Source organism: Canis lupus, chromosome X (genome assembly GCF_003254725.2).
Source record: "Canis lupus dingo isolate Sandy chromosome X, ASM325472v2, whole genome shotgun sequence".
NCBI classification, from domain to species: Eukaryota; Metazoa; Chordata; class Mammalia; order Carnivora; family Canidae; genus Canis; species Canis lupus.
Genome location: NC_064281.1, coordinates 104,934,045 through 104,954,587, shown reverse-complemented (window position 1 = coordinate 104,954,587; position 20,543 = coordinate 104,934,045). Strand labels below are relative to the sequence as shown.

Genomic DNA, 20,543 nt, shown 5'->3' with positions numbered 1-20,543 from the left:
TTGTTCCTGTATAGGTAAGGTGTTTTTGTTCTCCTCTGACTTCTTTCAGTACTTTTTATCTTTGATTTCCTGTAATTTGAAGGTGGTATGCCTAGGTGTAGTTTGGTTTTTTGTTTGTTTGCTTTCCTTTGTTTTACATTTATCCTGCTTGATGGTCTCTAGGCTTCTTGGATCTGTGGTTTGGTGCCTGACATTAATTTGGGGAAATTCTCAGTCATTATATTTTCAAATATTCTCTATTCCTTTCTTTCTTCTCCTTCTGGTATTCCCATTATGCATGTTACATGTTTTGTGGTTGTCCCACAGTCCTTGGATATTCTATTGTGTGCTGTTATGTCTTTGTTCTCTTTGCTTTCTGTTTTAAAGATTTTATTTATTTATTTTAGAGAGTATGTGTACATGCATGGGAAGGAAGAGGAGCAGAGGGGGAGGGAGAGAGAGTGAGGAGAAAGAATCTTAAGCAGACTCCATACTTACTACCCTGAGATCATGACCTGAGCCAAAACTAAGAGTCTGAGGGTTAACTGACTGAGCCACCCAGGTGCCCCTGCCTTTTGATCTTTGAGGATTCTATTGCTACATCCTCTAGCTTAGAGATTCTTTCATCAGTTGTGTCCAGTCTACTAATTATCCTGTCAAAACCATTCTTCATTTCTGTTATTGTTTTTTTCTCATTAACATTCCTTTTGGTTCCTTCTCAGGATTTTCATCTCTCTGCTTATATTGCCAGTCTTTTCTTGCATGCTATTTACTTTACCAATTATTAATAAATCATAGTTGTTTTAAATTCCCAGTCTGGTAATTCCAACATCTTTGACATTCTAGTTTTGATGTTTGCTTTATCTCTTCAAATTGTGCTTCTTGCCTTTTGGTATGCTTTGTAATTATTTTCTTGATAGCTGGACATGATGTACTTGTTAAAAGGAATTGCTGTAAATAGGCTTTTAGTAATGTGGTAAGGCATAGGGTGAGGAGAGGCATTCTATAATTCTGTGATTAAGTCTTGGTGTTTTAGTGAGCCTATGCCTCTGGACCATGAACTTCACAGGTGTTTCTCAGGTTTTTTTAATCCCCCATTAGGTGGTGCAGGATGGCTAGAGTGGGCTAGATTTGGGTATGTTCCTTCCTCAAGTAAGTTAGGCTCTGATAATACTCCAACAGATTGGGCTTTGACTAACTAGTTTCTTCTTAGAGAAGGACTTGTTGAGAACAGAGTGCCCTGGTGTCTTTCAAAATGGTTCCTTTTCACCTCCGCTTGCTGGAAGCCTGAGGGATTTTTTTTTCCTCTGGTATTTACTGTGGGAATCTAGTCAGGCTCCTGAAGGTAAATTTCTTTCTTTTTTTTCTTTTCTTCCTTCCTTCCTTCCTTCCTTCCTTCCTTCCTTCCTTCCTTCCTTCCTTCCTTCCTTCCTTTCTTTCTTTCCTTTTTCTTTCTTCTTTCTTTTATAAAACTGAAGGTAAATTTCATAATATTGTGGAGGTCCACTTATGACAGGGTCTCCCTGGAGATTTTTCTCAGGGTTTTCTGCACTCAGCTTCCAGCAGTTTGTCAATTACAGTTCCAGTTTTCCTACCCCAGCACTGGGTCTCAGGGTGACTTCTGCTTCTGATTCTATGCTCTGGTGAGCTCCGACTCCCTGTATTTGCCTATCTATCTAGTCTTGGTGATGGGGATTTATCGTCTGTCCCTCTGTCTGCCCTTCTCTTATGGATCCAAGAAGAATGGATTTTTCAGTCTGTTTAACTTCTTGTTATGAGGACGTAGTGGCAACTTCCAAGCTTCTTATATGTGGAACTGGAAAGGCTGATAGTACAAATTTTATCATTGGATACAAACAGTGTCAGTTATTTTTCTTGAAGTAATAGACTCACTTTGTTCCCTTTAAAGAAAATGTCTGCCAAATACTCATGTGTGAATAACATTAGTTTGTCAGTCTTTTATATAAAAATAATGTTTCATGAAAAAAATGCCTAGTTATCTCAACTCAGTCCTGCATGGGCTTTTCCTCTAGATGATCATCATACTTTATTATGTAACAGAAATACTTTATGTAGACTTTCCATTTCATCACACATAATGTTAAAAAAGATGTCATCAAAAAAAAAGATGTCATCAAGGGTCAAGATTTACTAAAATTATTTTGTACTGCTTCTTCAAGTTCTTTCTTAAATGAAACTGCATTTTTTAACTTTATTTTTTAAAAGATTTTATTTATTTATTTTAGAGAGACAGAGAAAGAGGCGGGGGAACAGAGGGAGAGGGACAAGCAGACTCTGTGATGAATGCGGACAGACCCTGATGTGGGGCTTGATCCCATAACTCTGAGATCATAACCTGGGCCAAACCCAAGAGTTGGATTCCCAAATGACTGAGCCACCCAGGCCCCCCTGAAACAAGATTTTTTAAAAATTGAGAGTGCTTAGCAGCGAAAAATAAAATGATTACCATCAGAGTTTAGTGCCACTCCCCTGACTCAGATGCCATTGCTTTTGTACCATCAGTGTAAATGTCCTCACATTTACTTGAGGATAAACCATGGATTTCAACAATGTCATTCAACACTGGGAATATTCCAGCACTACTCATGTTTCTCTCCCAAAGCTCTCACTTATAGATCTTTTTCAATGATTAGTTGGTGCTAATACTGGATAAACATAAGCAAAACAGCAACTCCGGCTCATGTCTGTAGATTTGTCTATTTGAAAGGCAAAAACAGTTCCACTGAGGCGATATTAACCCCCCATCTTTATGTTTGCAGCTAAATATTTAATTTGATGAGTTAATTTCTTTCATTGGAAGGTGGCATGATTTCCCCTACTGACTCTTTATCCAGTAGACATTTGGCAATGACATCTTTATAATGTTGTTTTTTCAGAAACATCACCAATTCTTTTTTTAAGTTTTTATTTAAATTCCAGTTAGTTAACATGCAGTGTAATATTAGTTTCAGGTGTACAGTATACTGATTCAACACTTCCATACACCACCTGGTGCTCATCACCACAAGTATCCTTTTTAATCCCCATCACCCATTTCACCCATCCCCCACCTCCCCTCTGATAACCAGCAGTTTGTTCTCTATAGTTAAGAGTCTATTCCTTGGTTTGTCTCTCTCTCATTTTGTTCCTTTGTTCATTTATTTTGTTTCTTAAATTCCACGTATGAGTGAGATCATACGGTATTTGCCTTTCTCTGACTTATGTCACTTAGCATATTGCTCTCTAGCTCCATGTACATCATTGCAAATAACAAGATTTTGTTCTTTTTGATGACTAATATTCCATTGTATCTATATACCACATCTTCTTTACCCACTCATCAGTTGATGGACATTTGGGCCGTTTCCATAATTTGGCTACTGAAGATTATGCTGCTAAAAACATCGGAGTTCATGTATCCCTTTGAATTTATATTTCTGTATTCTTTGGGTAAATACCTAAAAGAGCAATTGCTGGGTCATAGGGTAGTTGTATTTTTAACTTTTTGATGAGCCTCCATACCGTTTTTCAGAGTGTCTGCACCAGCTTGCGTTCCTACCAACAGTGCAAGAGGATTCTCCTTTCTCCACATCCTCACCAACACCTGTCATTTTTTGTGTTGTTGATTTTAGACATTCTGACAGGTGTGAGGTGATATCTCATTGTAATTTTAATTTGCATTTCTCTGATGATCAGCAATGCTGAGCATCTTTTCATGTGTCTGTTAGCCATCTATATGTCTTTTTTTGGAAAAATGTCTATTTGTGTCTTCTGTCCATTTTTTAATTTGATTATTTGTTTCTTGGGTGTTGAGTTTAATAAATTCCTTATATATTTTGAATACTAACCCTTTATCAGACATGTCGTTTGCAGTTAACTTCTCCCATTCCATAAGTTTTGTTGATTGTTTCCTTGGCTATGCAGAAGCTTTTTATTTTGATGTAGTCCCAAAGTTCATTTCTGATTTTTGTTTCTCTTGTCTCAGGAGACATATCTAGAAAGAAGTTGCTACCACCAATGTCAAAAAGGTTACTGCCTGTGGTCTCCTCTAGGATTTTTATGGTTTCAGGTCTCACATTTAGGTCTTTAACCCATTTTGAGTTTATTTTTGTGTATGGTATAAGAAAGTGGTCCGGTTTCATTCTTTTGCATGTAAGCTGTCCAGTTTTCCCAACACCATTTTTTGAAGAGATTGTTTTCAATAATATCCCCATTGGATAGTCTTTCCAACTCTGAAATGTTTGTTGATTTCTCCACTGTTGTGTGTGTTTCCTCATCTACTATAATACAGTATACCACACAATGCTTTCATGGCTTTTCCATTTCTATTCTGGAAAAACTGTAACAAACAATTTTGACTTTTACGCAGCTCACGACATCTACTTTTAAATATTTAATTCCTTTTTCTTTAATCTCTGAATGATTAATTTCAAGATGACTCTATACTTAGGTCACAGTATAATACTATTCTGAAATGTTCTGGGCATCAGACATAGTAAGATAAATTTATTAGTGTCTATTAGGCCAAGGAATGATAGCTTTTTGTCATATTCTTGTTTCTTAATTATGGTTGCAATCTACTGTGTAGGTTCCACCTTTCTGTGATTCAGAGAACTCTGTGACCACCTTTTAGCATCTTTAGACCTAGACATTCAGGGATTGAGCAAGTCTTGCTTTTTGAAGCCAAGCATCCATCTTTAAATATCAGAAAAATATGCTGTAAATATGCTTAAATAAATATTATTATATAATGACATATAAAATCTTCAATAATACAGTTATAGTTAACCTTAAAAATTTGATGATTTTTCAAAAAATATTTCTAAATATTACAAATGAGACTACAAAGTGCATTACTTCTTTTTTAAAAAAAGATTTATGTATTTATTTTGAGAGAGAGCATGCACAAGCAGGACCTTCAGGGAGAGGGAGGGAGAAAGAATCTCAAGCAGACTCTGCGCTGAGAGTGGACCTTGAGGTGGGGCCCAATCTCATGACCCTGAGATCACGACCTGAGTGGAAACCAAAAGTCTGACACTTAACCACATGAGCCACCCATCCACTCCAAAGGGCATTTACTTCTTATGTTTTCATGTAGACACAAAACTTCTAGCATTCAAAATAACAATTTATTAAATGAGAAAGAGATTACAAAGATTATAGTAAGCGTCACCTAAGTAGCCAGTAAGAGCACTAAGTACTCAGAATGAATTAACCTCTGACAAGTGCATATATTTATACCTAAACCAGCGATCTTAGAAACTTTTAGAATATACAAACACATATTCCAGAGCAATTATTTCATTATACATTATGTAGCCTCTGGAAAATGCCTTTATGTATTTCTGAGGGAATAAGAGTGGAAAGGGCAAATAAAGTCTTAGTATTATTATGGAAATAGGTTTGACCTCTAGAACTTCCTGAAAGGGTCTCAGAGAACTACAGTTAGAGGGGATAAATTGGGTGGGAGGGTCAAAACTGGAGCTTGGGAGACTAATTAAGAGGATGTTGGGATGATCTGTGTGGCAGTGGCTTCCAATCTGTGTGTATATCAGAATACCCTGAAGGGCTTGTTAAAACAGATGGCTGGACCCCACTCCCCACCTTTCTGGTTCAGTAGGTCTATGACTGGGCCTTAAAATTTGCATTTGTAAGTTCCTAGGTGATACTGATACTACTCATTTTGGGGCCACACTTTGAGAACCACTGCACTGGGGCCTTGCTGCTCATCTCAGAACTCACCCTAGATGTATATGAATCTACATGAATAAGACTCCCAGAGGATTTGTATACATATAAAAGCATGAGAAGCACTGTTCTAAGAGACAGTTAACGGTATCCTAGACCTCAGGATGAAGAAAAGCTCACAGGGTTGAAAGTTATTTATAAGACAGAAAAAAACCAAGGCTTAAATGGCTGTGAGAGAGAGGGAAAAAAATGGATGAAATTTTAATATGTTTAACTGACTTTATTCAGATTATCATTTCATCATATAATTAATATAAAAGTTACTAATAAGATATTTCACATTCTTTTTTTCATACTAAATCTTCAAGACCCAGCATATCACAACTCAGGCTAGCCATATTTCAAGTAGTCAATAGCCATGTTGGCTAGTAACCACACCAGACACTGAGGGAATTCAATCTTGGCCTTCAGGTACTGGAAAAGCAAGTCAAATGCACATGGAGATTTTATTCATCTATTTTCCTGCTAATAAACTGAGCAGATAGGTGATCCTATTATTCCTTTCCACTGGGACGGGGGACTCAAGCAGAGGAGCACATTTGGAGGAGTGGTATCTGAATTCAGTATTGAATGTTTTGGCTACATGAAGGTCTCTTTTAACCCCCGCCATATTGGTCATATTGGCCATATTGGCCATACATGATTAAGCAACACTGCCCTGGGCTTCTGGTCCTGGGAAGGGGTTAGTATATCATAAGAGGTGTTAGTCACACACACAAAGGATTCTATTTTCAGCTTAGAATCCACTTGTGGCTAATATAAGTTAGTAAAATGCAAGTCTCTTCCACAAAAGGGTATTGAAAACCTGTCTCCCATCCCCCAAGCATTCATCGCCATTGAGGTTAGAAACACTGGGTAGCCAGCAAAGATTCTTTGCATGTATCAGTAATTGGAGCCCTGAAGAACCGAAGGAGATATTCCAGGTATCCCAAGATTCTAACATGCAAGGCGGGCTGCAGAAGGTAAGCAGTCCCCACTTACAGAATGCATGAGTTAGATTTCTGTTGGGATGTGGGAGGCTTTGCACTTCCATCCACCAGTTTATTTGATCCTCATATAGCTGCTAGGTGTAACAGGCAGTGTGGTTGTTTCCATTTTGCAGACGAGAAAGCTGAATTTGAAGGAAATTAAAGGACTTGTGTGGGGTCACGAAACAAGAAGAGAATGGGACTAGAACCCAGGTCTCCAAATTGTGTTCTTTTCACTATAGTATAATGCTATAGTTCCACTGAGCAGCAGACTGATCTGCAGGATAAGTTCCCCCTTTTTTGGATCTCAATTTATTTAAAGAGAGGACTTGAATGGAAGATTCACATAGTGACACCTGATTTCCTAAAATTGCACGATTCATAATGCGTTACGATTTATTAGCGGCTTTTATTTTAACAGTCAAGCAATTAATGATGAGTCACAGCAAAACGTCTGTGGCAGAAAAAAAAAAAAAAACACTTACATTGTCACCAGGTCTGTTCGTTATCCTCTGTGCTCTATATCCAGATCAATCAATAGTTAATTAATAGTGATGTGCTTCCTGAAGTACAAGGTTATAAATTAATTTAATGCTCATATGCATATTTTTGTAGGAAAAATGAGTGGAAAATGCCTGCCATGCCCATCTCATTGTAAGAAAATGTATGTAATGATTACAAGCATATAATAAGAATGGTTTGCCCAGCCAAATGTTTGTTCATTTCTGTTAATCAGTATTCATTTGAGCTACTTTCATGCAGTTTGTGGAAGCAGTGCAATCAGTTGAGTAGTGTGGCAGATTTAAATCAGTAATAAAAGCCCTGGGGAAATTAACAAGACAAAACATTAACCACAGACTAAACATTAACATATATTAGCATTTTTATTATACCTGTAGAATTGTTAAATGGGCATGGTTACTACTATTAAAAAGTTTATGTTGTATATCACATAATTTCAATGTATGTTTTGTTTTAAAACTTTAAGATTTAATTAAATGAAATTGAACAACAGCATAATAGACAATTCAACAGAATGAACTGAAGTTCATTATTTTATTTCAGCTGGAAACCTACGGAATTCCCATCCCACCCCATCCCCAAGCCCCAGGGTATCCTAAAACAAATGCCACAGGTAATACTCCTCCAGAGTGGGGATCCCTGGGTGGCGCAGCGGCTTAGCGCCTGCCTTTGGCCCAGGGTGCAATCCTGGAGATGCGGGATTGAATCCCACGTCGGGCTCCCGGTGCATGGAGCCTGCTTCTCCCTCTGCCTGTATCTCTGCCTCTCTCTCACTGTGTGCCTATCATAAGTAAATAAATAAAAAAAATACTCCTCCAGAGTGGACCATGGGATCAGAGTTGGTATTTAAATTGCATAACCATAGAGGAAGTATTTCTTTTTCTTTCCTTGGAGTTCTGATGAATCCATTGATGACAAAAAACAAAATTTACAGCAATTATTTATCAACGGTTCTCTGAAAAACACTCTTTGGGACCACAATGATCAGCTGGATTTCAGCAGAAAAGTTATTCCATAATTAAACAAAACTGCAGAGATCCCTAGAGAGACTTCAAGTCTTGGAGCTCTTGAGAGAAAAGGAGATGTACTGATTGGCCTCTGTCCCCAGTTTCTCATCTCTTAGGCTATTAGAGCTAAAGGCTTAAACCTGTTGCATTTTTGTAGACATAGGATCAACGTGGAATCTCCATTTGGAGGAAGCTATAAAGAGCATACTCGGGCCAGACATCAGACTAGACTGGGGTTAAATTGTAGGAATTACCGATCTTTAGCCAGCCCAAGAATCTGACTTCCTTCAGCAGGCAGTCAGGGTCCATGCATATCCTGCAGACAGCAAGCTGCAGGCTGAACACACTTGGGAACCACCTGTCCCGCAGAACTGGACGTCCAGTGTGATTACTAATCGACTCCTATCTGGCAGCCCAAAGAGTTTAAGTCACTCCATTAGGAATGCTGCCTGAAACTTAGGTTAAAATTGGACGTCAGTTTTTCAAGTTATCTTTCATGACTAGCCCATCTTTCAAGTATGTTTTTTAATTCCTCATAATCATTCATCTTCTCCAGTTATGGATAGGATGTCCACAGGACTACAGAGCAGGGTCACACTCAGTACTGGGAAGCCCCAGAGCCTATCATCTTGACAGAAATCTATGGCATAGGGGAAAAAGAATTAAAAACTCAGGGCACATGGCTGGCTCAGTTGGTGGAGCATGATCCTCTTGATCTCAGAGTTGTAAGTTAGAGCCCTACGTTGTGTATAGAGATTACTTAAAAATAAAATCTCTAAAAAATAGACTTAGGGGGATGCCTAGGTGGCTCAGTGGTTGAGCGTCTGCCTTCAGCTCAGGGCATGATCCCAGAGTCCCAGGATCTAGTCCCACATCCGGCTTCCTGCAAGGAGCCTGCTTCTCCCTCTGCCTACATCTCGGCCTCTCTCACTGTGTCTCTCCTGAATAAATATATAAAATCTTAAAAAAAAAAAACCATACAACTTAGGTTTTGGAATTGGGCAGATCTGGGTTCAAGTCCTGACTCTGCCATCTACTACCATTGTGACTTTGCTTCAGTTCCTTAACCATTGTGAGCCTCAGTTTCCTTATCTCTAAAATGAGGTCAACAGCACCAGGTCTGTATGCCTCGGAGGGTTGTTGTAGAACTCACTATCGAGAACGGAGAATGGTTGTAGAATTATTGCTAAGACACGAGACTGGAGTGAGGTATTAGGTTACAAATGTGAAATACTGGTATTATGGAGAAACTTACAATATAGACTTTCTCTGCTCACTCAGAGGGGGAGATCAAGTCTGAGGTTTTTGTTACCTGGGGTTTTCCAGAACCAACAGTAAATGGGGCCTGAGAATCAGTATAGTTATATTTTAACCAATGGGGTATCTGCATATCTTGACATGTCAGTTATGGGATGCCTGTGTGAATTGCATCAAACCAAAGCTTTTCATGGTTTCAAAATCTTTGGTAATATATTCTACTTGAAAAGTCATTTTCTGGGGCACCTGAGTGGCTCAGTTGGGTGAAAGTCCAGCTCTTGATTTTATCTCAGGTCATGATACTGGGGTTCATGGGAAAGAACTCCATGTTGGGCTCTGTGCTCAGGGGGGGAATCTGCTTGTCCCTCTGCCTCTGCTTCTTCTTTCTCACTCTCTCTCTCTCTCTCAAATAAATATTTTTTTAGGGCAGCCCCAGTGGCTTAGCGGTTTAGCACTGCCTTCAGCCCAGGGCGTGATCCTAGAGACCCAGGATCGAGTCCCACATGAGGCTCCCTGCATGGAGTCTGCTTCTCCCTCTGCCTGCCTCTCTCTCTCTCTCTCTCTCTCTCTCTCTGTCTCAAATAAAAAAATCTTTAAAAATATATTTTAAAAAAAGAAAAGTCATTTTCACTTTTTTCAGAGGAGGTTAGAGTCAAATATGACACTTTGCATATCGTATCTTGACCAGATCTCTTGAGACCCAGTCAGCTGAGCTCTTCACCATACCTTGCTGGGCCCTAGTGGTATATTCTCCTCATGCATGTACTAGGCCAGTGTTCTGGACCCTGCTTAGGAAAGAATGGTCTTAGGTTACTAAGATGACCTAGATATGGTCAGAAGCCCTTCTTTTTTTCTTTTTTAAAAAAAGATTTATTTATTTATTTGACGGAGAGAGAGTGAGTGTGGTAGGGAGAGGCAGAGGGAGAGGGAGAGAGAATCCCAAACAGACTCCACTGCTGAGTGCAATGTAGGGCTCGATCCCACAACCCCAAGATGGTGACCTGAACTGAAACCAAGAGTCAGGTACCCAACTGAATATGCCACCCAGGCGGCCCACGGCCCTGCCTTCTTATGTTTCAAGTTTTGTAACACTTCAGAACACCATTGCTTTCCCTGCCACAGCTTCTGGCACATGAATAAAGGCACCATTAGGAATCACAGTTCATGGAAAATGAAGGGGTTTTCTATTCCAGGTCTATTGATAGAGACACTCACCTATCTAATAAATCCACTTCCACTAACTAAATTTCAAGATAGCGGCATCCTTGACCAGGTACATTAGTCAGTGAAAGGAAATTGGATTGCACTTCTTATTTAAGAGCCTAAAACTCCTGGGCAGGATATGGAGTCCTAAAATGCCTCTTGACACAAATACAGCCATAGAGTGAGACCCAGGTTTCCAAGGCATCGCCTGATGTTGCCCAAGTGTGACACTGAAAGGACCTCTTTCATGTGAATGCTGCATTTCGTAAATTATATTTTCTTTTTGTGGCCACCTCTCAAAATGAGCTTATAATATTCACCTACAGCTCACTCAGGGTGGAGATGAAAGATGTGGAGAGAAGAGCCCAAAGGGGGAGGGGTCTACATTTGACAAATGCTTTGTATATGAGAAGAATTTGCTTCATGGTAGATTTGTGGAAGAAAATACAGCCTGTCTGATAAGATGTGGCAGATTTCAGATGGGGGAGGGGGTTGGGGCGTTGGCAGGACACCATTGTTTGCCCCTTACCCCACACGGAGCCTTGGGAAGTCTGCCCAATAATGCCACATTGGGTGGCTTGGGAAGAAAGGTCACACTGGCTACATTCTCATTTGTTCTTAACCTTCCTACTTTTGCCTCGGCTGCACCCCATTTCCAGTAGGGTGGGAAAGGGGTTGGAAACTTTCAAGTCTTGCTGTGGCCCAATTAGCATTCACGGATACAAAGGGCAGACTTTCAATGGGGAGGCAGCTTTCAGAGCTGTGGCTTGTGAGTAGACACGCTACTATGAAAGATGTGTGAAAGATTTTGGGGATCCCTGGGTGGCGCATGGGATCCCTGGGTGGCGCAGCGGTTTGGCGCCTGCCTTTGGCCCAGGGCGCGATCCTGGAGACCCGGGATCGAATCCCACATTGGGCTCCCGGTGCATGGAGCCTGCTTCTCCCTCTGCCTATGTCTCTGCCTCTCTCTCTCTCTCTGTGACTATCATAAATAAATTAAAAAATTAAAAAAAAAAGATTTTGATTCTGGTGCTGGACCTGGAACAGGTGCTAGTCAAGAGAGTGTGTTCCATGCTCCTGAATTTGCAAAGAATTCTTTGATCCTGGTGAAATAGATTCTCACACTGATGTATGTTCAGGAAGTAATAGGTATTTGTGGAGTGAGGATCATGGCTTTGTTCCCCAAACATTCACCAGCTGTGTGACCAAATAAACATGTATATGTCTATGAACATAATTTTAGGATGTGTGGTCTGTCCTTAATTATTCTTATCTGCCTTGTAAACTTTAAGGGATTGTAACTGAATTCCTCAGTCCAGACAGGCAGCCCCCTCACTAAAGCACCCAACCAGACTTCTACCAATTGGAGTGAACTCAGAGAATACAGATTCTTTTTTTTTTAGATTTATTTATTTATTTATTTATTCATTCATTCATTCATTCATTCATTCATGAGAATATACAGAGAGGAGAGAGAGAGGCAGAGACACAAGCAGAGGGAGAAGCAGGCTCCACGCAGGGAACCCGACGTGGGACTCGATCCTGGGTCTCCAGGATCATGCTCTGGGCTGAAGGCAGCACTAAACCACTGAGCCACCCAGGCTGCCCTAGATTTTATTTATTTATTCATGAGAGACACAGAGAGAGAGGCAGAGACATAGGCAGAGGAAGAAGCAGGCTCCCTATGGGGGACTTGTCCCCCGCGATGCAGGACTCGATCCCAGAACTCTGGGATCACACCCTGAGCCAAAGGCAGATGCTCAACAACTGAGATATCCAGGTGCCTCGAATACAGATTCTTCATTTCAAATTAATATCAGCCCAAATCAATAGCATTTCATAAACACATCTGCAAAATTCCATATCATTCATTCCATAGCCAAATAGAGTATTTCAAGGTGTCTGTAACCTTTGTTTCATTCCCATTAAGATATTACTATTGAGAATAGCTGGTCTGAATATCAGACTACAGGTGCTGTCTTTTACCAGTGGAGATAATGCTACTACTTACTTCAGATTTTTTTTTTCTAACTCAAGAATTTATCTATATATGGAAAACTTTCCAAAGCTCTATAAACCAAATGCCATTTTTGCTTTTATAAAGACATAGATAGCTTAGTTTTGTAAATGTTATCAGGGCCATCTTGAGAAATCCAGAAACGGATCACTGCACACAGCCCATGGTCTGTCAGTAGAATGGCATGCCAGACCTCATACTAGGAGTTTCTTTCAATTCATTTCAATTAATTTGCCTTTACTGAGTGCCTAATAGTGTGCAACATTCAGTCTGAATTCCATGGAGGTACAGAAGTAACAAAGATATAACCTCCATTTTCACTAGGTATTTCTAATATTTTTCCTAATGTGTACAATCTATATATTCACCTTGGCTATTTTGAGGACTGGGAATTTCTTTCTTTTTTTTTTAAGTTTCCATTTATTTATTTGACAGAGAGCACGCACAAGCAGAGGGAGGGGCATAGGGAGAAACAGACTCCCCACTGAGCAGGGAGCTGGATGCAGGGCTCCATCCCAGGACCCCGAGATCACAACCTGAGCCAAAGGCAGACGCTCAACCAACTAAGCCATCCAGGTGCCCCCTGAGGACTGGGAATTTCTTTTTAAAAAAAGAGAGAGGGGACGCCTTGGTGGCTCAGTGGTTGAGCGTCTGCCTTTGGCTCAGGGAATGATCCTGGGATCAGAGATCAAGTCCTGCATTGGGCTCCTTATGGGGAACCTGATTCTCCCTCTGCCTGTGCCTCTGCCTCTCTCTCTCTCTCTCTGTCTCTTGTGAATGAATAAATAAAATCTTTTAAAAAATAAAAATAGAGAGTACAGACAACTGGGAATTAAGCATCATCTTCTAGGGAGGTGATGTTGTAGAAGCTTTGAAGTCAGATGATGAATCCACTGCCTATTTGCCCTAGGCAAGTAACTTAATTTCCCCAAACCTCAGTTTCTTCACCTAAAAAATGGAGATGATAACATTTAGCTTAGTGTCTGGCATAAGGGAGACATGTGAATACATAGTTGAATACATAGTTCTTTATATAGAAGTTCATTTTAGGCTTTTGTCTGAAAGCAAAAAAAAAAAAAAGAAGGAAATCTACAAATAATTGAACCAGATCATTTAGAATTGAGAAAGAAAGCTGATGCCATCTTTTAATCATTGCTCTGTGAGTATATGAGAACTAAGCTTTCAGTGGAGGCATCCAATAAGTGCTTGTGAACGAACAGTACTTCTGAATGGATAGAAAAAGGAAGAAAGGGGGAAAAAAGGAGTAAGGAAAAAGAAAAGATATATTTTTGAATGGAGAGAGAGAGAAAGAGCAAGGGAGGGGAGAAGGTAGACTTTCTCGAGCACCTGTGTTCCGTAGTACTCTCAGTCCTGGCCTTATTCCATGATACGTGATTCATAGCTGACAACAATGGCTATTAATTAGTTACCCTGCCTTTTTCTTCCCCTTGAGCATTTTTAGGAAAGTCAGATGAGCAATTACACCGACATTTTTCAGAATACTCTACTTTGGGTCTTATAACAAAACTCTCTGTGTGGGAGGCTGCTCTTTCTCTTAACAGGCTACTCTCCACATTTCTAACACCCCCTCACTTCCTGCACTGGTCCTTCCTAAACTTTGTAATCCCCATTTGGGAACTTCTTCATAGGTATAAACACCAAGTACCATTGAAAGATATCAATAGCATAAGTCCTGTGTAGAGGGTCCTTGCAAATGGGCACTTCACTATAGAGAAAAAAGCATTTTTCATCTCAGGAAACCTTTGAATAGGCTGTGCTCGGAGTCCCACGGCCACAACCTTCAGCCTTCTCTTCCACAGATGGCTCTTTGCCTTAAAAGCTTATCACCCTTTTTGACTCCAATAATAGCTTCTTTCTGCTCTTTTAAAAAAGAAATTGGGGAAGAAATTGAAGTGCATTTCAGAATTTGTTTCTACTATCATATCTGTGAAAGTATCATATAATTATATTACATTTCTTTTTCAGATTGGCAAGTTATGTGCCCATTCTCAACAACGCCAGTATAGATCTGCTTATTATCCTGAAGATCTGTTTATTGACAAGAAGGTATTAAAAGTTGCTCATGTAGAACATGAAGAAACCTTATCTAGCCGAAGAAGGTAAGCAGGATTTTTTAGTTTTTGTTTTTTTCTCTATTTCACCATACAATTAGCAATTGTATTTTAAGGTCAAAAACCTTTGGAATGAAGCTTCTTAAATACATATTATTTCGTTCTACTGAGTAGAGTTTGATTAATTAAATTCTGCCATTTGTCAATGTTAACAAAAAAGATAGTGTATTATACCTAAGCTATATTTAAATGTAAAGTTACCATGTGTAAATATCCAGCACAGCAACACAGGGTGGAATGAACTTCTCTATTCAAGATATTTATTGATTAAACAAAAAGCTTTCTGCTTATGATCTGGTCTTACAATATTATGGCTTCATTTGTGACTTTCCCATTATTAACAGTGAATCCAGGTCAAGTTCACCAGAGAGAAACTGGCAAGACACACACACGCACACACATGCACATATTGCACATTCTATACACTCTTGTAAGTATATAAAATGAAGGGTTCAGTTTCTGTCTCTTAAGACAGCAGTCAAGGGACTAAATTAAAGTTTGTTTCTAATTCTCTTCATTCTTTCTCTCCTCACCCAGATGCCCTCCCTCTCTGTCCTAACTTCATGGTTACAAATAAGGGGTAGACATTGGATAGGAATCCCAATACAAATCTAGGAGAACTGCCTTCCCAAAAGGACTGCATATGTCACCAGCCCTGCCACTGGCTCAGGAATAGCTAGACATGAGTTCTGCTTCTTGATGACTTTGAAGGAATTGGGAGAGATTGGCCTACAGATGGAAAATTAAGAGATGAAATAAGCAACATCTCAGATGTAGGCAAAATTATTCCATTCATAACTATTTACTACAGGAGGTTTTGAAGTGATAATTCTTAGTCATATATGATCCAGTTTGGAGTAAGAGAAGGCAGTAAGGCTGCTTGAGAGAGAGAGAGTTCTCCAAAGAACCATTTCAGAAAGTCCCATTTTCTTCTCTTCTGTTGACTTCCAACCAAATGAATTTCTAGTTTCCCTGTAACAACAGTTTTAAAGTGTGATTCAAGGACCCAGAAAGTCCCAGAGACCCTTTCAGGGAGTCTGTTACATGCTCCTTTTGCTAACTACATATCCACGTGAACCTGGGTTTTATTCATATACTTCAACCAAAACACACATTGCAATAGATTGAATGCAGAAGCCAATGGGAGAATTTAGCCATCTCCTATTAAGCCAGGCTAAAGATATTTTGTAAAAATGTAAAAACAATATCACTCTCTCACTATTTTTTTCATAAAAGTATTATTTATGTTATCATATAATCACTTATTATTAATTTAAAATTAAAAAATTTCCCTGATTTTTAATTTCTAAGGCAATAATTATCAAAAGATACATATTGTACAAACAAAAGCTCTTTGGAGCCCTCAATACAGGGGTTGTATTAGTTATCCACTGCTACATGACAAATTACCTCAAAACACAGTGATTTAGAACAACCAACATTTATTATTTTACAGTTTCTGTCAGGAATTTAGGAACAGGTTAGCTGGGTGGTTGTCAGTCTCTAAGGAAATTTCAGTCAGTTTCTGGGGCTGGAGCCATATGAAGTGTTGACTGGGCTAGAGGATCTACTTCTGAGGTGGTTCACTTAGCAAGTTCGCACTAGTTGTGGAAAGGAGGCCTCATTTTCTCACTACATGGACCTCATGAGTGTCCCCACAACATGGCTGCTGGCTTCCCTAGAATACATGAAGGTGAGAGCTGTGATATCTATTCTGGCCTAGTCTGGGAAGTGATGTACTGTCAATTCTGATATCAATTTTTTAGAAGTGAGTTACCAATTCTAGTCCACACTCAAGGGGAGGGAAATTAAATTCCACCTCTTGAAGGAAGGAATATCAAAGAATTTGTGGACATATTTACAAACTGCCACAGGGGTCCTGGCACCAAAGAATTTGAGAACCATTTTTCTATAGTATAAGGGATCTTTGGGAAGTTTTTGTCATTCTTTTTTTTTTAATAATAAATTTATTTTTTATTGGTGTTCAATTTGCCAACATACAGAACAACACCCAGTGCTCATCTTGTCAAATGCCTCCTTTAGTGCCCGCCACCCAGTCACCCGCACCCCCCCTCCCCTTCCACCACCCCTAGTTCGTTTCCTAGAGTTAGGAGTCTTTATGTTCTGTCTCCCTTTCTGATATTTGCTACCCATTTCTTCTCCCTTCCCCTCTATTCCCTTTCACTATTATTTATATTCCCCAAATGAATAAGAACATATGTTTGTCCTTCTCCGATTGACTCATTTCACTCAGCATAATATCCTCCAGTTCCATCCACGTCGAAGCAAATGGTGGGTATTTGTCATTTCTAATGGCTGAGTAATATTCCATTGTATACATAAACCACATCTTCTTTATCCACTCATCTTTCGATGGACACCAAGGCTCCTTCCACAGTTTGGCTATTGTGGACATTGCTGCTAGAAACATCGGGGTGCAGGTGTCCCGGCGTTTCATTGCATCTGTATCTTTGGGGTAAATCCCCAACAGTACAATTGCTGGGTCATAGGGCAGGTCTATTTTTAACTCTTTGAGGAACCTCCACACAGTTTTCCAGAGTGGCTGCACCAGTTCACATTCCCACCAACAGTGTAAGAGGGTTCCCTTTTCTCCACGTCCTCTCCAACATTTGTGGTTTCCTGCCTTTTGTCATTCTGGGAAGACAAAGTTTGGTTATTTCTTCAGACTTTCTTTAACCCCTGACTTTTTTTTTTGTCTGTTGTTCTCCATTGCTTTTATGCTTTGCCCAAAACCACCTGAGAAATTAACCTCAGTCATTGACCTTTAACTAGGAGAAGCTCCTTGCAAATAGGACTGCAGTGAACAATATATATTTATATTGTATTATTATAATATAACCTAGTATGTTAATAATAAAGAATATATTATGCAATTAATATCTAATAAATCAATATTCATTTGTAATTATTGTACCTATAATTATATATAATTCATAATTATATTATTTATAAATAACATTAAAAATATAAGTATACTACATAATTATTAGCTTAAATTAATAAGAGGAGTACCCAGCTGGATCAGTCAGTGGAGCATGCAACTCTTGATCTTGGAATTGTGAGTTCGAGCCCCACCTTGGGTGCAGAGATTACTTAAAAATAAAATCTTAAGTAAAACTTTAAAATAAAATTAATAAATGGAATTTTTAAATTATAAATTACATTTCTATATTATAAATGTAATATATTTATATAACATTATACAACAATATGTATTTTTTATATATTGCTTTGTTCAACTCAGCAGAAATTTAGGAAATACCTATTGTGTGCCAGAATGCGTCCTGGGCATCAAAAATCAAGACACAGTCTCAACTCTCCAAAGCAGTCTAATGTGGAAATAGTCTTAAATGCAACATAATTCCAAAACTGTTTTATAAGTGCAAAAGAGTATCCAGAGTCTGTCCCTAGAGGAGGCCTACAGGAACAGAGAGCCTCTGCCCAGGGAGCAGGCCTTCAGGGAGGAAGTAATATATGAATCTGTAACAGAATCACATGCAGAGTTCATTCAAACTAAACACACCAACCCAGTCCCATTTGAGGCTACCCTGCCAACCTAGACACATTTATGAGTAAGTAAGTAGTAAGTAAGTAAGTAGGAGGTCCTACTTTATTAAGGTCCTGCTGCCACAGCCTCTGTCTTGGGCTCTGTGGGACCCATTTCCTATCGCCTTACCAGGGAGGACTCTATGGTGTTGATTCCTGTGGGGGAAAAATTGATGAATGGCTGGGCACCCAGATTTGGCCCTTTGTGTAGATCAATTTTTGAACTCGTTGCTAAGCCTAAAATAAAAGATAGTAAGAAAACTACATAGCCTGTAGGCTCGAGTAAGTGGCGGTGAGGCACAGCTCCTTTGGGTGTTGGGAACATGAGCTCACCCCGTGATGCCTCTCATCTCTTTTGCAAACTGAAGCATTAGAGTCAGAGTTGGAGCCATTCTTCCTGAATTCTCTTGCAGGATAAGAAAGCAAAACAACAGGAGAGTATCTGATTTCATTTAACTCCCTCCAATAGGCATTGTAAACCCTCTTAGGGAGAGTGGAAACTTGGGGATTAAGATGATCTCTTGCTCAATGCCCTGGCCCCTGCAATTTTATGTTATCAGGAGGGCTTGTTTTGGCACAGAGTTAGTACCTCTATAAATTTCTCGGTATGTTGTGCACAGCATTTCACACTGTCCAGAAAAATATATGTGCCTCCAGCACCTCTCACACCCATGCCCAAGCTTCATGCTCTTCGGTTAAAAATATGATAATTGGAAAGGAACCCTATTGTAGTGTTCAGTCTGTGGAGATTGTGAGCAAGCTGTCTGAATCTGATTATGAGTTGAAAAGCCCTTTCCCTTATTAAAATAACAACACAGAGAAATGCAGGATTCCTTTGGTAGCATTCAGAAGTCATCTGTTTGTTTTGTCTGCCCCCAACTGGGTAGTTTGCAACACACAACTAATCTTAGAAATAGCTTAGTTCAATTTAAAGGCAATTTAATACTCAACTGGTGGCCTGTGTATGGGATTCGGTGTTCTGTTAAGGTAGAAATATTGAACATATCTGTCATCAGATTTGAAACAGGGTGGGGCAAGATGCACAAGTAACAATCAGAATAGAAGCCATGCGATTTCTATAGTCCTTGCCAGCTCTAATATCTTCAACACTTCTCAAATGTCAGCCTCTACCTCCTTTGCCCTCTTCAATGTCTCGTTCACCACTTTCCATATGATGCTGTTTACTGTGTCATTCACGCACCCCCATAAAGTTTGGTGAAACACTTGAGCAATAGTTGTCCTTTTTCTAAGCCCCAAATCTCAGTTGAATCATCTATTCTGCCTCTCTTCTCTGTCCTGAGCTGCTGGCCCATCCGCTATTGTGCGAGAAAGTCACATAGTCCCTCCACCCCTGTGAAATTGCATCTGTGTATTCCACCCTCCCCTTCCTGCACTGCCCCTCCTCTCCTCCTCCCTGACTTGGTCTGAAGGGGCAATGGATTAGGTGACACTAGTAAATGACCTAGAAAGAAAAGAACAAAAGCTGATCTCAGCAACTTGGTCCAAAATCAATGCTTACTCCCACTCCCTCTCAGACTGTGGCTCTGGTTTGGCCAAGCAGCTTTGTAAGCTTAGTGGTGCCTTCCACCCTCTGAACAAAACAACAAAGTATGCCCTGAGTGAATCAACGAGTTTCGGGTCTGGTACAAGTCATTCTGCCCTAAATAGGACTCTACTTCTTTCAACATTTGTCAACACCATCTATATGCTGAGCATTGTGTACGGATTAAACTCTGATGAATAGGAGGAGCTGCTGGCCTAGTTAGGGGGAGGCACACACAAATAAACAATTTTCATACACCAGGTGCAAAAGTGTCATAGCAGAGCTGCATCCAAAAGGTTGGCAGCACCATAGCTGGGGAAGTTAGCAGCTCTCCTGCAAAAGTCAAAAAAGGCTTCTGGGAGAAGTTAACTCTTGAGCCAGGCCTTGGTGGAAGACTAGAAATTCAAAAGATGGAGGAGGGAAAGAAGGGTGTTCCAGGCAAAGGGAACATCATGAGAAAAAAGTATGGGCTCATCTTTAGAACGGGTAGAAAATTACAATTTGGGGTCAGACTGTGAAAGTTTCTCTGCCGCAGAATGAAACATGATCCTATGTCATTCCAATGATAATTATTTTCGCTTATTTGCTTTTCTGGGTTTT

At 39.7% G+C, this 20,543-nt stretch overlaps 1 protein-coding gene across 1 annotated transcript in view; it reads left to right on the top strand.

Annotated features, from left to right (window-relative positions):
• GPC3 (glypican 3) overlaps positions 1 to 20,543 on the top strand; it is a 441,034-nt gene that overhangs the window by 270,814 nt on the left and 149,677 nt on the right. The window contains exon 4 of the mRNA XM_025431385.3: positions 14,688 to 14,821. Coding sequence (XP_025287170.1) covers positions 14,688 to 14,821 — 134 coding nt within the window. The remainder of the gene's footprint in view (positions 1 to 14,687; positions 14,822 to 20,543) is intronic.